Source organism: Salvelinus fontinalis, chromosome 7, assembly GCF_029448725.1.
Source record: "Salvelinus fontinalis isolate EN_2023a chromosome 7, ASM2944872v1, whole genome shotgun sequence".
NCBI classification, from domain to species: Eukaryota; Metazoa; Chordata; class Actinopteri; order Salmoniformes; family Salmonidae; genus Salvelinus; species Salvelinus fontinalis.
Window position 1 is genome coordinate 45,193,825 of NC_074671.1, and position 12,529 is coordinate 45,206,353.

Here is a 12,529-nt window from a genome sequence, read left to right on the forward strand (position 1 = left end):
GACTTGTGTGATAAGTTTGTCTCTCCTCATTTGATAGTAAAGAAATAAACCACCACAATATACACTGCTCAAAAAAATAAAGGGAACACTTAAAGAACACAATGTGTTGGTCAATCACACTTCTGTGAAATCAAACTGTCCACTTAGGAAGCAACACTGATTGACAATACATTTCACATGCTGTTGTGCAAATGGAATAGACAAAAGGTGGAAATTATAGGCAATTAGCAAGACACCCCCAATAAAGGAGTGGTTCTGCAGGTGGTGACCACAGACCACTTCTCAGTTCCTATGCTTCCTGGCTGATGTTTTGGTCACTTTTGAATGCGGGCGGTGCTTTCACTCTAGTGGTAGCATGAGACGGAGTCTACAACCCACACAAGTGGCTCAGGTAGTGCAGCTCATCCAGGATGGCACATCAATGCGAACTGTGGCAAGAAGGTTTGCTGTGTCTGTCAGCGTAGTGTCCAGAGCATGGAGGCGCTACCAGGAGACAGGCCAGTACATCAAGTGACGTGGAGGAGGCCGTAGGAGGGCAACAACCCAGCAGCAGGACCGCTACCTCCGCCTTTGTGCAAGGAGTACTGCCAGAGCCCTGCAAAATGACCTCCAGCAGGCCACAAATGTGCATGTGTCTGCTCAAACGGTCAGAAACAGACTCCATGAGGGTGGTATGAGGGTCCGACGTCCACAGGTGGGGGTTGTGCTTACAGCCCAACACCGTGCAGGACACTTAGCATTTGCCAGAAAACACCAAGATTGGCAAATTCGCCACTGGCGCCCTGTGCTCTTCACAGATGAAAGCAGGTTCACACTGAGCACATGTGACAAACGTGACAGAGTCTGGAGACGCCGTGGAGAACGTTCTGCTGCCTGCAACATCCTCCAGCATGACCGGTTTGGCGGTGGGTCAGTCATGGTGTGGGGTGGCATTTCTTTGGGGGGCCGCACAGCCCTCCATGTGCTCGCCAGAGGTAGCCTGACTGCCATTAGGTACCGAGATGAGATCCTCAGACCCCTTGTGAGACCATATGCTGGTGTGGTTGGCCCTGGGTTCCTCCTAATGCAAGACAATGCTAGACCTCATGTGGCTGGAGTGTGTCAGCAGTTCCTGCAAGAGGAAGGCATTGATGCTATGGACTGGCCCGCCCGTTCCCCAGACCTGAATCCAATTGAGCACATCTGGAACATCATGTCTCGATCCATCCACCAACGCCACGTTGCACCACAGACTGTCCAGGAGTTGGCGGATGCTTTAGTCCAGGTCTGGGAGGAGATCCCTCAGGAGACCACCTGCCACCTCATCAGGAGCATGCCCAGGTGTTGTAGGGAGGTCATACAGGCACGTGGAGGCCACACACACTACTGAGCCTCATTTTGACTTGTTTTAAGGACATTACATCAAAGTTGGATCAGCCTGTAGTGTGGTTTTCCACTTTAATTTTGAGTGTGACTCCAAATCCAGACCTCCATGGGTTGATAAATTTGATTTACATTGATCATTTTTGTGTGGTTTTGTTGTCAGCACATTCAACTATGTAAAGAAAAAAGTATTTAATAAGCATATTTCATTCATTTAGATCTAGGATGTGTTATTTTAGTGTTCCCTTTATTTTTTTGAGCAGTGTATATATATACACATTCATACATCAAATAATTTTTATGGCTGCAGGGGCAGTATTGGGTAGCTTGGATGAAAGGTGCACAGAGGTGCCCAGAGTAAACGGCCTGCTCAGTCATAGTTGCTACAAATATGCATATTATTATTAGTATTGGATAGAAAACACTCTGAAGTTTCTAAAACGGTTTGAATTATGTCTGTGAGTATAACAGAACTCATATGGCAGGCAAAAACCTGAGAAAAAATCCAAACGGGAAGTGGGAATTCTGAGGCTGGTCGATTTTCAACCAAGATCCTATTAAAATCACAGCGAGATATGGATGAGTTGGGGGAGGGGGAGGGGGAGGCCGAATGAGAGGGGAATTAGTCAGGTCTGCCATGACCTGACCATGCTTTCACCATGCGCGTTCACATGAGAGGGAGCTCTGTTCCATCACTCATCTGAAGTCAATGTAATTCTCCGGTTGGAACGTTATTCAAGATTTATGTTAAAAGCATTCTAAAGATTGATTCAATACATCGATTGACATGTTTCTACGGACTGTTACGGAACTTTTGAACATTTCTTCAGCTTTTAGTGAACGCGCTTCCTGACGTTGGATTTGTTTACCAAACACGCTAACGAAAATAGCTATTTGGACAAAAATTATGGACATTACCGAACCAAACTAACATTTCTTGTGGAAGTGGGAGTCCTGGGAGTGCATTCCGACGAAGATCAGCAAAGGTAAGTGAAGATTTATAATGCTTTTTATGAGTTTTGTTGACTGCACAATTTGGCGGGTAACTGTATGGCTTGCTTTTGTGGCTGAACGCTGTTTTCAGGTGATTGAATATTGTGTTTTGCCGTAAAGCTTTTTGAAATCTGACACAGTGGTTGCATTAAGAACACAAGGTCCATAAAAACCAAACCAAATTTAGAAAACAAAACAATAAAAAAATAAGTGTGGGTCAATTTTGCTGGTCCCAAGCCCGGATAAAGGAGGAGGGTTGGAATTGTGACATTAAAAAAAAGAAGTCAGAAGAAAGTTCATGTGTAGTTCTAAACATATTTAGGGTGTTTTTTAACTCATTTTTTGTCTCTCCTACAGCGTCCATCACAATTACATGCACATTGCCAATTATGCAAATTAGGTGATGACGTCATTTAGCGACTTCTAGCGACTTTTAGGACAGCCAATAGCTACTTTCCTTACTGAGGAGTTGGCAACACTGCATGTGACAAATAACATTTGATTTGATCATGTTGAAGCTGCACAGTTTGTAAGCAATGTGAATGTAAACAAACTAGTAAAACAAGCTCAACAGTTGAACTAGGTTCATGAGGCATCTACAAGTTATATTCTTGAGGAATCAATGAGTATATCATTAATTAAAAATTCTATAAATGGATGTAGCAACTGCAGATTGTCCCTTCAAGACTAGGAATCACCAAGATCTTCCTTTGCACAACGTCACATTTGTAATTAGCCTGTACAGCACGGTGTTAAAGCTAGCAAGACCATCCCTCCTCTGAGCTCATAGCTTCCGACTTAATTAGCTGAATGTATCCTCGTGTCTCCTCCCCCCATAGAAAATTACTGGTTTCCAGTAGTTTGATTGCTAGAGGTAGTGCCTAGTATAAATGATCCGTTAGTGTTTGTACTTAAACATTTTAATTACACTATCCCGCCACAAGTCCCACTTCCTTGCTCGAGGAAGGCAGTTTTGCCGTGGTTTGGTATAATCTTTAGGGCTCTATTAAATCTGTGTTCCGGAGATTGTGGAAGGAAACGGAATACAAACATTAGAACAGAATTCAACAGTGTTCAAAAATGTATTGGACTTGGGCAAATGAATAACTTTTATACTAAAAGTGATTCGTCAGTGATTCATCAGTGATTCGTATTTTCCTGAAACTTTCTGAAACAACACAGGAATGCCCCCATATGTGTGTGTGGTGCGAGGGTATGTCCACACTTTGTATAGCCGTTATCGATGATGCTAATGATAACCGTCTTCTGGTAGAGATGGGAAGGCTTTCCCAAAAACCTTCTCAATTAAATGTTACTACAAAGTAGCCTACAGTATGCCTACCTGGCAGAATTATATGATTATTTGCATCAATCCAGTGGCTATTTGTTTAGCAAACTCTACAATCACAAGTGCTACAGGCATTTTGAGAGCGAAAAACTGAAACCAAAACGAATTTGGGAAATAAATGAGAAGACAAACAAATGTTGATTTTATAGGGCCCTACATTTTGGCAAATTATTGGTGGTGGGCACCAATATTGATAATTCGATAGGAATCTAATATTTTGATAGCGATATGAGCAAGGCATGTCGTGATATTGGTTTATTCTTCCTGTTAACCTACACTGTTATGCCAAAATAGCATACATGACTAAAACCCTCTCATAGACCTTGTTACAGGCTTAGCATACAGTCGTTCCTCCTTTAAAAGTTGCAGCATACTGTGGCGCAGCTTGCATGGTGCAGCATAATTCTATGTCATGTTATTTAAGTGTGAACCACTGGTACCATTAATGGTAGTTAGTGCTAGTCTGACCACCAGAGGGCAAGTGCTAGTTTGACCACCAGAGGGCATCTTTGAGAAGCATTTGATAGCCTTCAATAATGGCTGTACTAGAGAATGCAGGCATGCAGGAGATCGGGGTTTAATTCCCCGACGCGGAGGAAGAAGTAGGCTGTCCTTGTAAATAAGAATTTGTTCTTAACTGATTCCATGCGTTATTTCATAGTTGTGATGTCTTCACTATTATTCTACAATGTAGAAAATAGTAAAAATAAAGATAAACCTTGGAATGAGTAGATGTGTCCAAACTTTTGACTGGTACTTGCTTAATTACTTTGATTAATATTATGGTGTTTCTATTCCAAGGAACACGAAAAACCCTCTGTTTCCGTTAGGATGGAACGGAAAATATGTACAACATGACAGTCGGGATTACAGTGCCTGGCTATTTATCTAAAAAAAATCTCCTGTGGGCACGTGGGAGACCGGGGTTCAATTCCCCGACGGGGAGGAAGGAGTAGGCAGTCCTTGTAAATAAGAATTTGTTCTTAACTGACTTGCCAAGTTAAATAAAGGTTACACTAAGAGCGTAACATTTCTACACCCTCATTTTCTAATTCTAGTCTAACCAATACCCAAACGGAGATTCAGTGAAAATTAAAATCTCATTGATTTATCAAGACCAGTCCCCATGCTTGTCTCAGAGCAGCCCGAAACGGTGCTAAAATAGTTGTAGGCTATTGCTTCAAATCCTATTGCTTCTAACTTCAATATGCTCTTTAAATAAATAAGACCTACACCACTTTTAACAGCACATTACTCAACACTAGTGAGACTCATGTCGCCTACAGTAGGCCTAAAGTATATAGAAAAATATGACGTGACTCTCCGCCAATAATTACATAGAGGATTGGAGGATATTTCTGTAATTCAGTCATATTTATTCCCATAGTAATTCGTTATGGATCCATAACAAAATAAACATTGGCTGTTTGAAAGAGTATTTTTATCATTATTTTATTAATGAAAGCATAAAGATGTCCTTATTAGTTACATTGTTTTAGTTTGAATGTGCAGACTGGCACTAAGAACAGAACAGCAGGAACATGTCCTTAGTCAGCGCCATTATTAGTGCAATGACCCCTGAAGTGTGGCGCGGTGGGGGTCCACACCCTCCTCCCTTCCCCATGGGCTAGGTCAGTCTTCTGTGTGCGGCTCTGCGGCCCATCCCATACCCTCGTGCCTTGAACCCTGCACACTTTCAGTGGATACAGCTGGAGACTGCAAGGTTGCCCATTGTGTGCCACTCGGGAGCCATGACCAATATATATTGTCCTGCTAATATCTGTGAGAATATCCAATGGGCTTTTATATAATTCTAAATTAATAAATCACTTTGTTTAGAAAATAACAATATTTTGGATATGATTTTGTCTTCAAATAACATAAAATTAGTGAGAAAAATGCAATTCTTGAAAATGGAGTGAGACGGTTAATAATTTGTAAATAAAGCCAGTTTGTTATTTAGAATTATTTATTTGTGTTTTTAGAGGGAGAGAAACCAAAAACCTAGTCTTCTCATGGGTCTCCCAGTCGAGGCCAGCACAGGTATTTAACCAGCATCTGTAGCGACACAGCTATGCAGTGTCTTAGACTGTTGCACTACTTAGGCGCTGTACAATGTGATCGGTCGGGAGTGGCCTACAGTAAGAACAATATAATTCTAACAAAATAAATAAATAATAAAAACCTTAGTGTAACAACAGTTTTAGTAAGTAATACTGAAGTCGTGCAAAATTATCAGTTTCTATTTAGGTTTATGTCACCCATTCATTTTCAGAGACACAGTAGGACCCAAAAGCACAATCAGTGCTCTAACTCCCACTTGCGCTGGTCTGGAGCAATGAAGTGGTGACATAGAGTACCTTACTAAACTACAAATGCACAAGTTCAATCACCCTTTTACAGGCAAGGCCATTAAGATTAAGGGCATCATTACATGTTCCACAAAAAAATGTGATATACCTGATCAAGTGTATTTGTGGTCTATGCTATGTAGGAAAAACAAAATGAGCTCTGAAAACAAGGATGGCAGAACACAGGAGTAATATCAAAACCCTTGACCAGAGAAACCCTGTTGCTGCGCATTTCATGGAGGCTCGTCACAACATTAACTCTGAGATACATTGGCATCGAACGTGTTAAGACTCTTAGGAGGGGTGGAGATACTGATAATTATTAATGAGAAGGGAATTGTATTGATTCACCGTTTGTGTATTATGTCTCCTAGAGGTTTGATATCAGACCACTTCCTACCTGAATGTTACTTTACTTTGATTTGTTTTGCCTTCCAGGTTACCCACTTGGTCATTTTGTAAATATATATATTTTTGGAACCATTACATGCACCCATCTCAATGTTATGTAATTATTGGAGATATACAAATGTTTTTTGAACCCACCATGCGTCATGTCCGCAATGGTCATGTGAGGTGAAATGTGTACAGTCATGGCCAAAAGTTGAGAATGACACAAATATAAATTTTCACAAAGTCTGCTGCCTCAGTTTGTATGATGGCAATTTGCATATACTCCAGAATGTTATGAAGAGTGATCAGGTGAATTGAAATTCATTGTAAAGTCCCTCTTTGCCATGCAAATGAACTGAATCACCAAAAAACAATCCACTGCATTTCTGTCCTGCCACAAAAGGACCAGCTGACACCATGTCAGTGATTCTCTCGTTAACACAGGTTGACGAGGACAAGGCTGGAGATCACCGTCATGCTGATTGAGTTCGAATAACAGACTGGAAACTTCAAAAGGAGGGTGGTGCTTGGAATCATTGTTCTTCCTCTGTCAATCATGGTTAACTGCAAGGAAACACGTGCCCTCATCATTGCTTTGCATAAAATGGGCTTCACAGGCAAGGATATTGCTGCCAGTAAGATTGCACCTAAATCAACCATTTATCGGATCATCAAGAACTTCAAGGAGAGCGGTTCAATTATTGTGAAGAAGGCTTAAGGGCGCCCAAGAAAGTCCAGCAAGCGCCAGGACCGTCTCCTAAAGTTGATTCAGCTGCGGGATCAGGGCACCACCAGTACAGAGCTTGCTCAGGAATGGCAGCAGGCAGGTGTGAGTGCATCTGCATCTGCACACACAATGAGGCGAAGACTTTTGGAGGATGGCCTAGTCTCAAGAAGGGCAGCAAAGAAGCCACTTCTCTCCAGGAAAATCATCAGGGACAGACTGATATTCTGCAAAAGGTACAGTGATTGGACTGCTGAGGACTGGGGTAAAGTCATTTTCTTTGAGGAATCCCCTTTCTGATTGTTTGGGGCATCCGGAAAAAAGCTTGTCCGGAGAAGACAAGGTGAGCGCTACCATCAGTCCTGTGTCATGCCAACAGTAAAGCATCCTGAGACCATTCATGTGTGGGGTTGCTTCTCAGCCAAGGGAGTGGGCTCACTCACAATTCTGCCTAAGAACACAGCCATGAATAAAGAATGGTACCAACACATCCTCCGAGAACAACTTCTCCCAACCATCCAGTAACAGTTTGGTGACAAACAATGCCTTTTCCAGCATGATGGAGCACCTTGCCATAAGGCAAAAGTGACAACTAAGTGGCTCGGGGAACAAAACATTGATATTTTGGGTCCATGGCCAGGAAACTCCCCAGACCTTAATCCCATTGAGAACTTGTGGTCAATTTCCAAGAGGTGGGTGGACAAACAAAATCCCACAAATTCTGACAAACTCCAAGAATTGATTATGCAAGAATGGGCTGCCATCAGTCAGGATGTGGCCCAGAAGTTAATTGACAGCATGCTAGGGCGGATTGCAGAGGTCTTGAAAAAGAAGGGTCAACACTGCAAATATTGACTCTTGGCATCAACTTCATGTAATTGTCAATATAAACCTTTGACACTTATGAAATGCTTGTATTATACTTCAGTATTCCATAGTAACATCTGACAAAAATATCTAAAGACACTGAAGCAGAAAACTTTGTGGAAATTAATATTTGTGCCATTCTCAAAACTTTTGGCCACGACGGTATATTTTGGGATGTGAACACTCAGTGTGTTTGACCTGACGAAGATCCGTTTAAGATCGAAACGTTGTCAATAAAGCAGTGAATTGGGAGCTTTAATAGTGTGCAGGCCTTCTTGTTCTATACTAGTATTCTTTATTAGCCCAATGCCTATGTTTTTAAGGATGCGCGTATGACCAAACTTTGATAGGCTGATTTACCTCAACATTAACGTCCCACTTGTCATGACGTTGGGTTGGGGGTAGGTTTACGACAGTCATAAATACCTCTTTCCCCCTTTTTCTCTGTCCCCACTATAACTGATGTGACATAAGGAAACCCATGGGTTAACATAGAGATTCTGGGTAACATCAGAAGTTGGGGGAAATGAACTATATTCTGGTAATCCAACCAACTGTACATATGCGGTGGTACTTAAGGTATATTATGTCAGTTCGGTTGCCCTCTGACACATTCTCATCAATGATAGAATGACATAAACGCTACTGTGAAAAGTCTAAACGTCAGAGGTATCGGATTCACATGGAATTGTTGTTTAATTCAAATGTTTGAATATGACATTATTTGTGAAGAGATGAAATGTAATTTTAGCTTCCAAATGAGAGATCTGTGCTTTCATAAGTTTCTCTGCTCACAGTGGTCCGCCCCTGTGAAGAGGAATGGGTTATAAACCTTTCAGACACACCCCTCTCCCTCCACTATAAAAGCCATTTTCCCAGAAAATAACTTCCTGTTCCGGGTACTCTAGGATGACGATCCAGGGTCAGAATGGTTCAGATAATCACTATAGATGAAGCCAACATCAGCATGGACTTTGATTGTGAATGGTATGAACTTTGAACTCGTGTTCACTACAGAAGTGATATCTCCTGGCCATTGAGTTGGCAACAGCTGCTACAAACGCAGGTTAGGAAGGACAGTCCGAGTATCCCGTCTTCCACACACAACGTTACTACAAAGTATCCCGTGACAACCAGAGACATTCTCCAAAAGACAGAGGACTCGGGTTGGCGATACGTTCTTCCATCTACCACCAACCTACTGAAGCGCAGCTCAGAGTAAATATGTATTGCATTTTCTTTCTCAAATGGGCGGTAATTTAGAATGCATCAGATACTGATTTACGAGAGCACAGCTTTTGCCCTGTTCCGAATCTCCCGCTCTTTCACTAAGACTCAGCCCATTCCCTTTGTGTAACAAGCTGTCATATCTATTCCGCCCGCTAGGGACGTTTTCTGTATGACGTAATTTGTGATCAAGTTATGATCTAATTGTATATGTGTGATTCTGTGTGATTGGTTAGGTATTTAGTAAATAAATAATTAAACCCAATTTTGTATTGCTGATTCAACTTGTTAGCCAGGATTCTTGCAGATAATCAAGGACTTACAACTTTCAGATGAGACTGAATATAATGACGATTAATGTGACGGCTATTTAGTAAAATATTACAAAATCTTTAAGAGTTTATTCGAAAGATAACAGCTCTATAAATATTATTTCGTGGTGTCCCTCTCTAGTTAATTAATATTTACATGATTAGTTCAATCAGGTAATATTAATTACGGAGAAATAATTTTATAGAATAACATGTCATAGCAATCAATCTGGCATAGTCAAAGACACGACACACTGTTGAAACTTTCAGAATGTTAAAATGAAAACAGTACTTTTACCACAGTCACTAATGCTATTGATATTAATACAATCAATCGAAACTAGCACTACTACGGTTGCTACTACTACTTTTAGACAGCTAAAGAAAGCACACACATTTTCTTCAGGAAATGTACAGTTTAAGTTATTTTGCCATAGTCTGAACAGGGAATAAAGGGACACAGACACTGGGGCGGCAGGTAGCCTAGTGGTTAGAGCGTTGGACTAGTAACCAAAAGGTTACAAGTCTGACGAGCTGACAAGGTAAAAAATCTGTCGTCCTGCCCCTGAACAAGGCAGTCAACTCACTGTTCCGAGGCCGTCATTGAAAATAAGAATTTGTTCTTAACTGTCTTGCCTAGTTAAATAAAGGTACAATTAAAAATAAACTTCAAACAACCAAAACAGATAGACAATGTTGATAGGAAGGTTGAAAGGCACCATCACATACAATGATGCTGCAAGGTAAAAGTGGGAGGCTTGATCACATTGGCTGCTCTTTGACAGTAGGGGCAGTGAGTGCCAATTGTGTGGCATGTCATTATAATGTAAATGCAGTGGAGATGTACACTGGACACCCCCCTAATATGACATAGTACATTTAAGGCGCCCATTATGGCTTGTGAGTGCTAGGACTACTGGCTGAAATTATATAAATATCCCACTGCATCTCTTAAAAAATAAGTCACCTCAAAAAGGTGTTTGAATGTAAAATAACATACAGACAACATTAAACAAAATAAAAAAGGTTTTTAACCGATGTTATTTCCAAGTACATTAGTGATTCACAGGAAGAATAAACCCATCATGAAACAATGAGCCACATCTACAGTACAAGATCAGAGAGAGCAGTTAATGAGTGAGTGTGACCCATAAAGATAGATAGGACTCATCATGGATATAACCCGTTTTGGCATGGACATTGAGGGCTTACACCATGCTTCTGCCATTTTAAAGTAGTTAAAGTAGCCAACGGGGTGGGGATTCCTATGGGTTGTAGCTTCAATGGCACTGCCCATGCTGTCACAGACGCTATAATGTCAGAGATAAAGATGAGTCCTCTATCTCTTTGGTGTGACCCAATATCTGAAAACAAAACACATACTAGCTATCCAGAAGGAATGTGTGTTCCATCAATTACCCCCGACAGAAATGGGGGGGTGAACATGTAAAAGACAAGTCTAAGGTACGTGATCCAAACCCAACAGACATCTCTTCAGACAGGGTTCACTGGGAGTGGGAGAGAATGTACAATGGCTCAAATTCTCCATTATTATTAAAGTCTTGGTTTAACAAAGGGAAAATATTCAAAACACAATTGTCACTTCCTCCTCTCTAAATGATGAGTAAATCACTTATTCATGATTTAAGATTCCTTCATTGTTTGTCATCCCCTTTCAGAACAGAATGTCTTCGTTCTTTATGAGCGTCTCCACCACCTGTCTCTGGTAGCGGATGTCATTGAGTGCCGTCATCGCATCCAAGTCTGGGGCACGCATGAGGGTGGGCCCAAAAACAATGCCAAGGTTTTCTGCATTCATCAGGTTGTCTTTATCATTTTGGGTTACCCTTTGAAGAGGAGCAGGAAAGGGTAACAGCAAAAAAAAGTGTAATTGACATGCTCATTCAAGACCAATGAGTATTCTACCATAAAACAATTATTGCCTATTGTTAACATATCATGCCTAGTAAAAAATATGAACATTTAAAAAAAAAAAAAAGGCCTTTGTCTTGATTGCATAAGTATTTGTGCTAAGAATTTCCTTAAGCCACACAATAAGTTGCTATACAAACATGTACTCATTTTAACACTAGAACCACCATTGGCAGTTGGTCACTGGCATTTGATTTTGTAATTAAAATAAGGCAGGAGGTTGCAGATCCGGAGGTAACCTCCCCATCCCGCCCTCATGGATCCCTTTTCCCCAGAACTGAAGATCCGAATCACGTTGTGCATGTATGTGATTCTTTACATCTACGTTACGCACACATTTTTGTGGTCACCCTCCACATTTCTCACTGTCAATTGTGAATGATAATTCTTCAAGTTTTATCATTGAAACATCCATGCAGCATCTGCATGCCAACCATTTGATCTCTTGATGGGAATATATATTTAGATCTTCAATTATGTAGGCCTACAGTGTTGCTTTGAATTATGTACAGTGAGGAAATTTCAGAGCAGATGGTGTTAACTGTAGCATACCTGTGTTTTGTTTCAATAAATACCAGCCGCATGAGAAAAATGTGACCATTCGCACAATCATCGTAAAATCTCATAAGAAATTAGTACGTTATACTATGCTATTATTGGGGCAGCAGGTAGCCTAGTGGTTAGTGCGATGGACTAGTAACCGGAAGGTTGCAAGATCGAATCCCAAGCTGACAAGGTAAAAATCTGTCGCTCTGCCCCTGAACTAGGCAGTTAACCCACTGTTCCTAGGCCGTCATTGAACATAAGAATGTGTTCTTAACTGACTTGCCTAGTTAAATAAAGGTAAAATAAAAAATAATATTAGGTTCTGTAATATAGAATACTATCATTATGTGATCTTGTAGACATTGATTCAGCTTTGATCGAACTTTATTAAACAAGCATCATTTGCCAGAGTAGCCTGTTCGAGCTGAACGAATAGAGCAGAGACTGTACAAAGTAGAGAATCCAGCGCAGACGC

General features: G+C 41.0%; 1 protein-coding gene across 1 annotated transcript in view; it reads right to left on the reverse strand.

The window, feature by feature from the left end:
* Positions 1–5,654: 5,654 nt before the first annotated feature.
* LOC129859523 (N-chimaerin) overlaps positions 5,655–12,529 on the reverse strand; it is a 58,717-nt gene continuing 51,842 nt past the window's right edge. Inside the window, exon 14 of the mRNA XM_055929385.1 lies at positions 5,655–11,423. Coding sequence (XP_055785360.1) covers positions 11,252–11,423 — 172 coding nt within the window. The 3' untranslated portion in view covers positions 5,655–11,251. The remainder of the gene's footprint in view (positions 11,424–12,529) is intronic.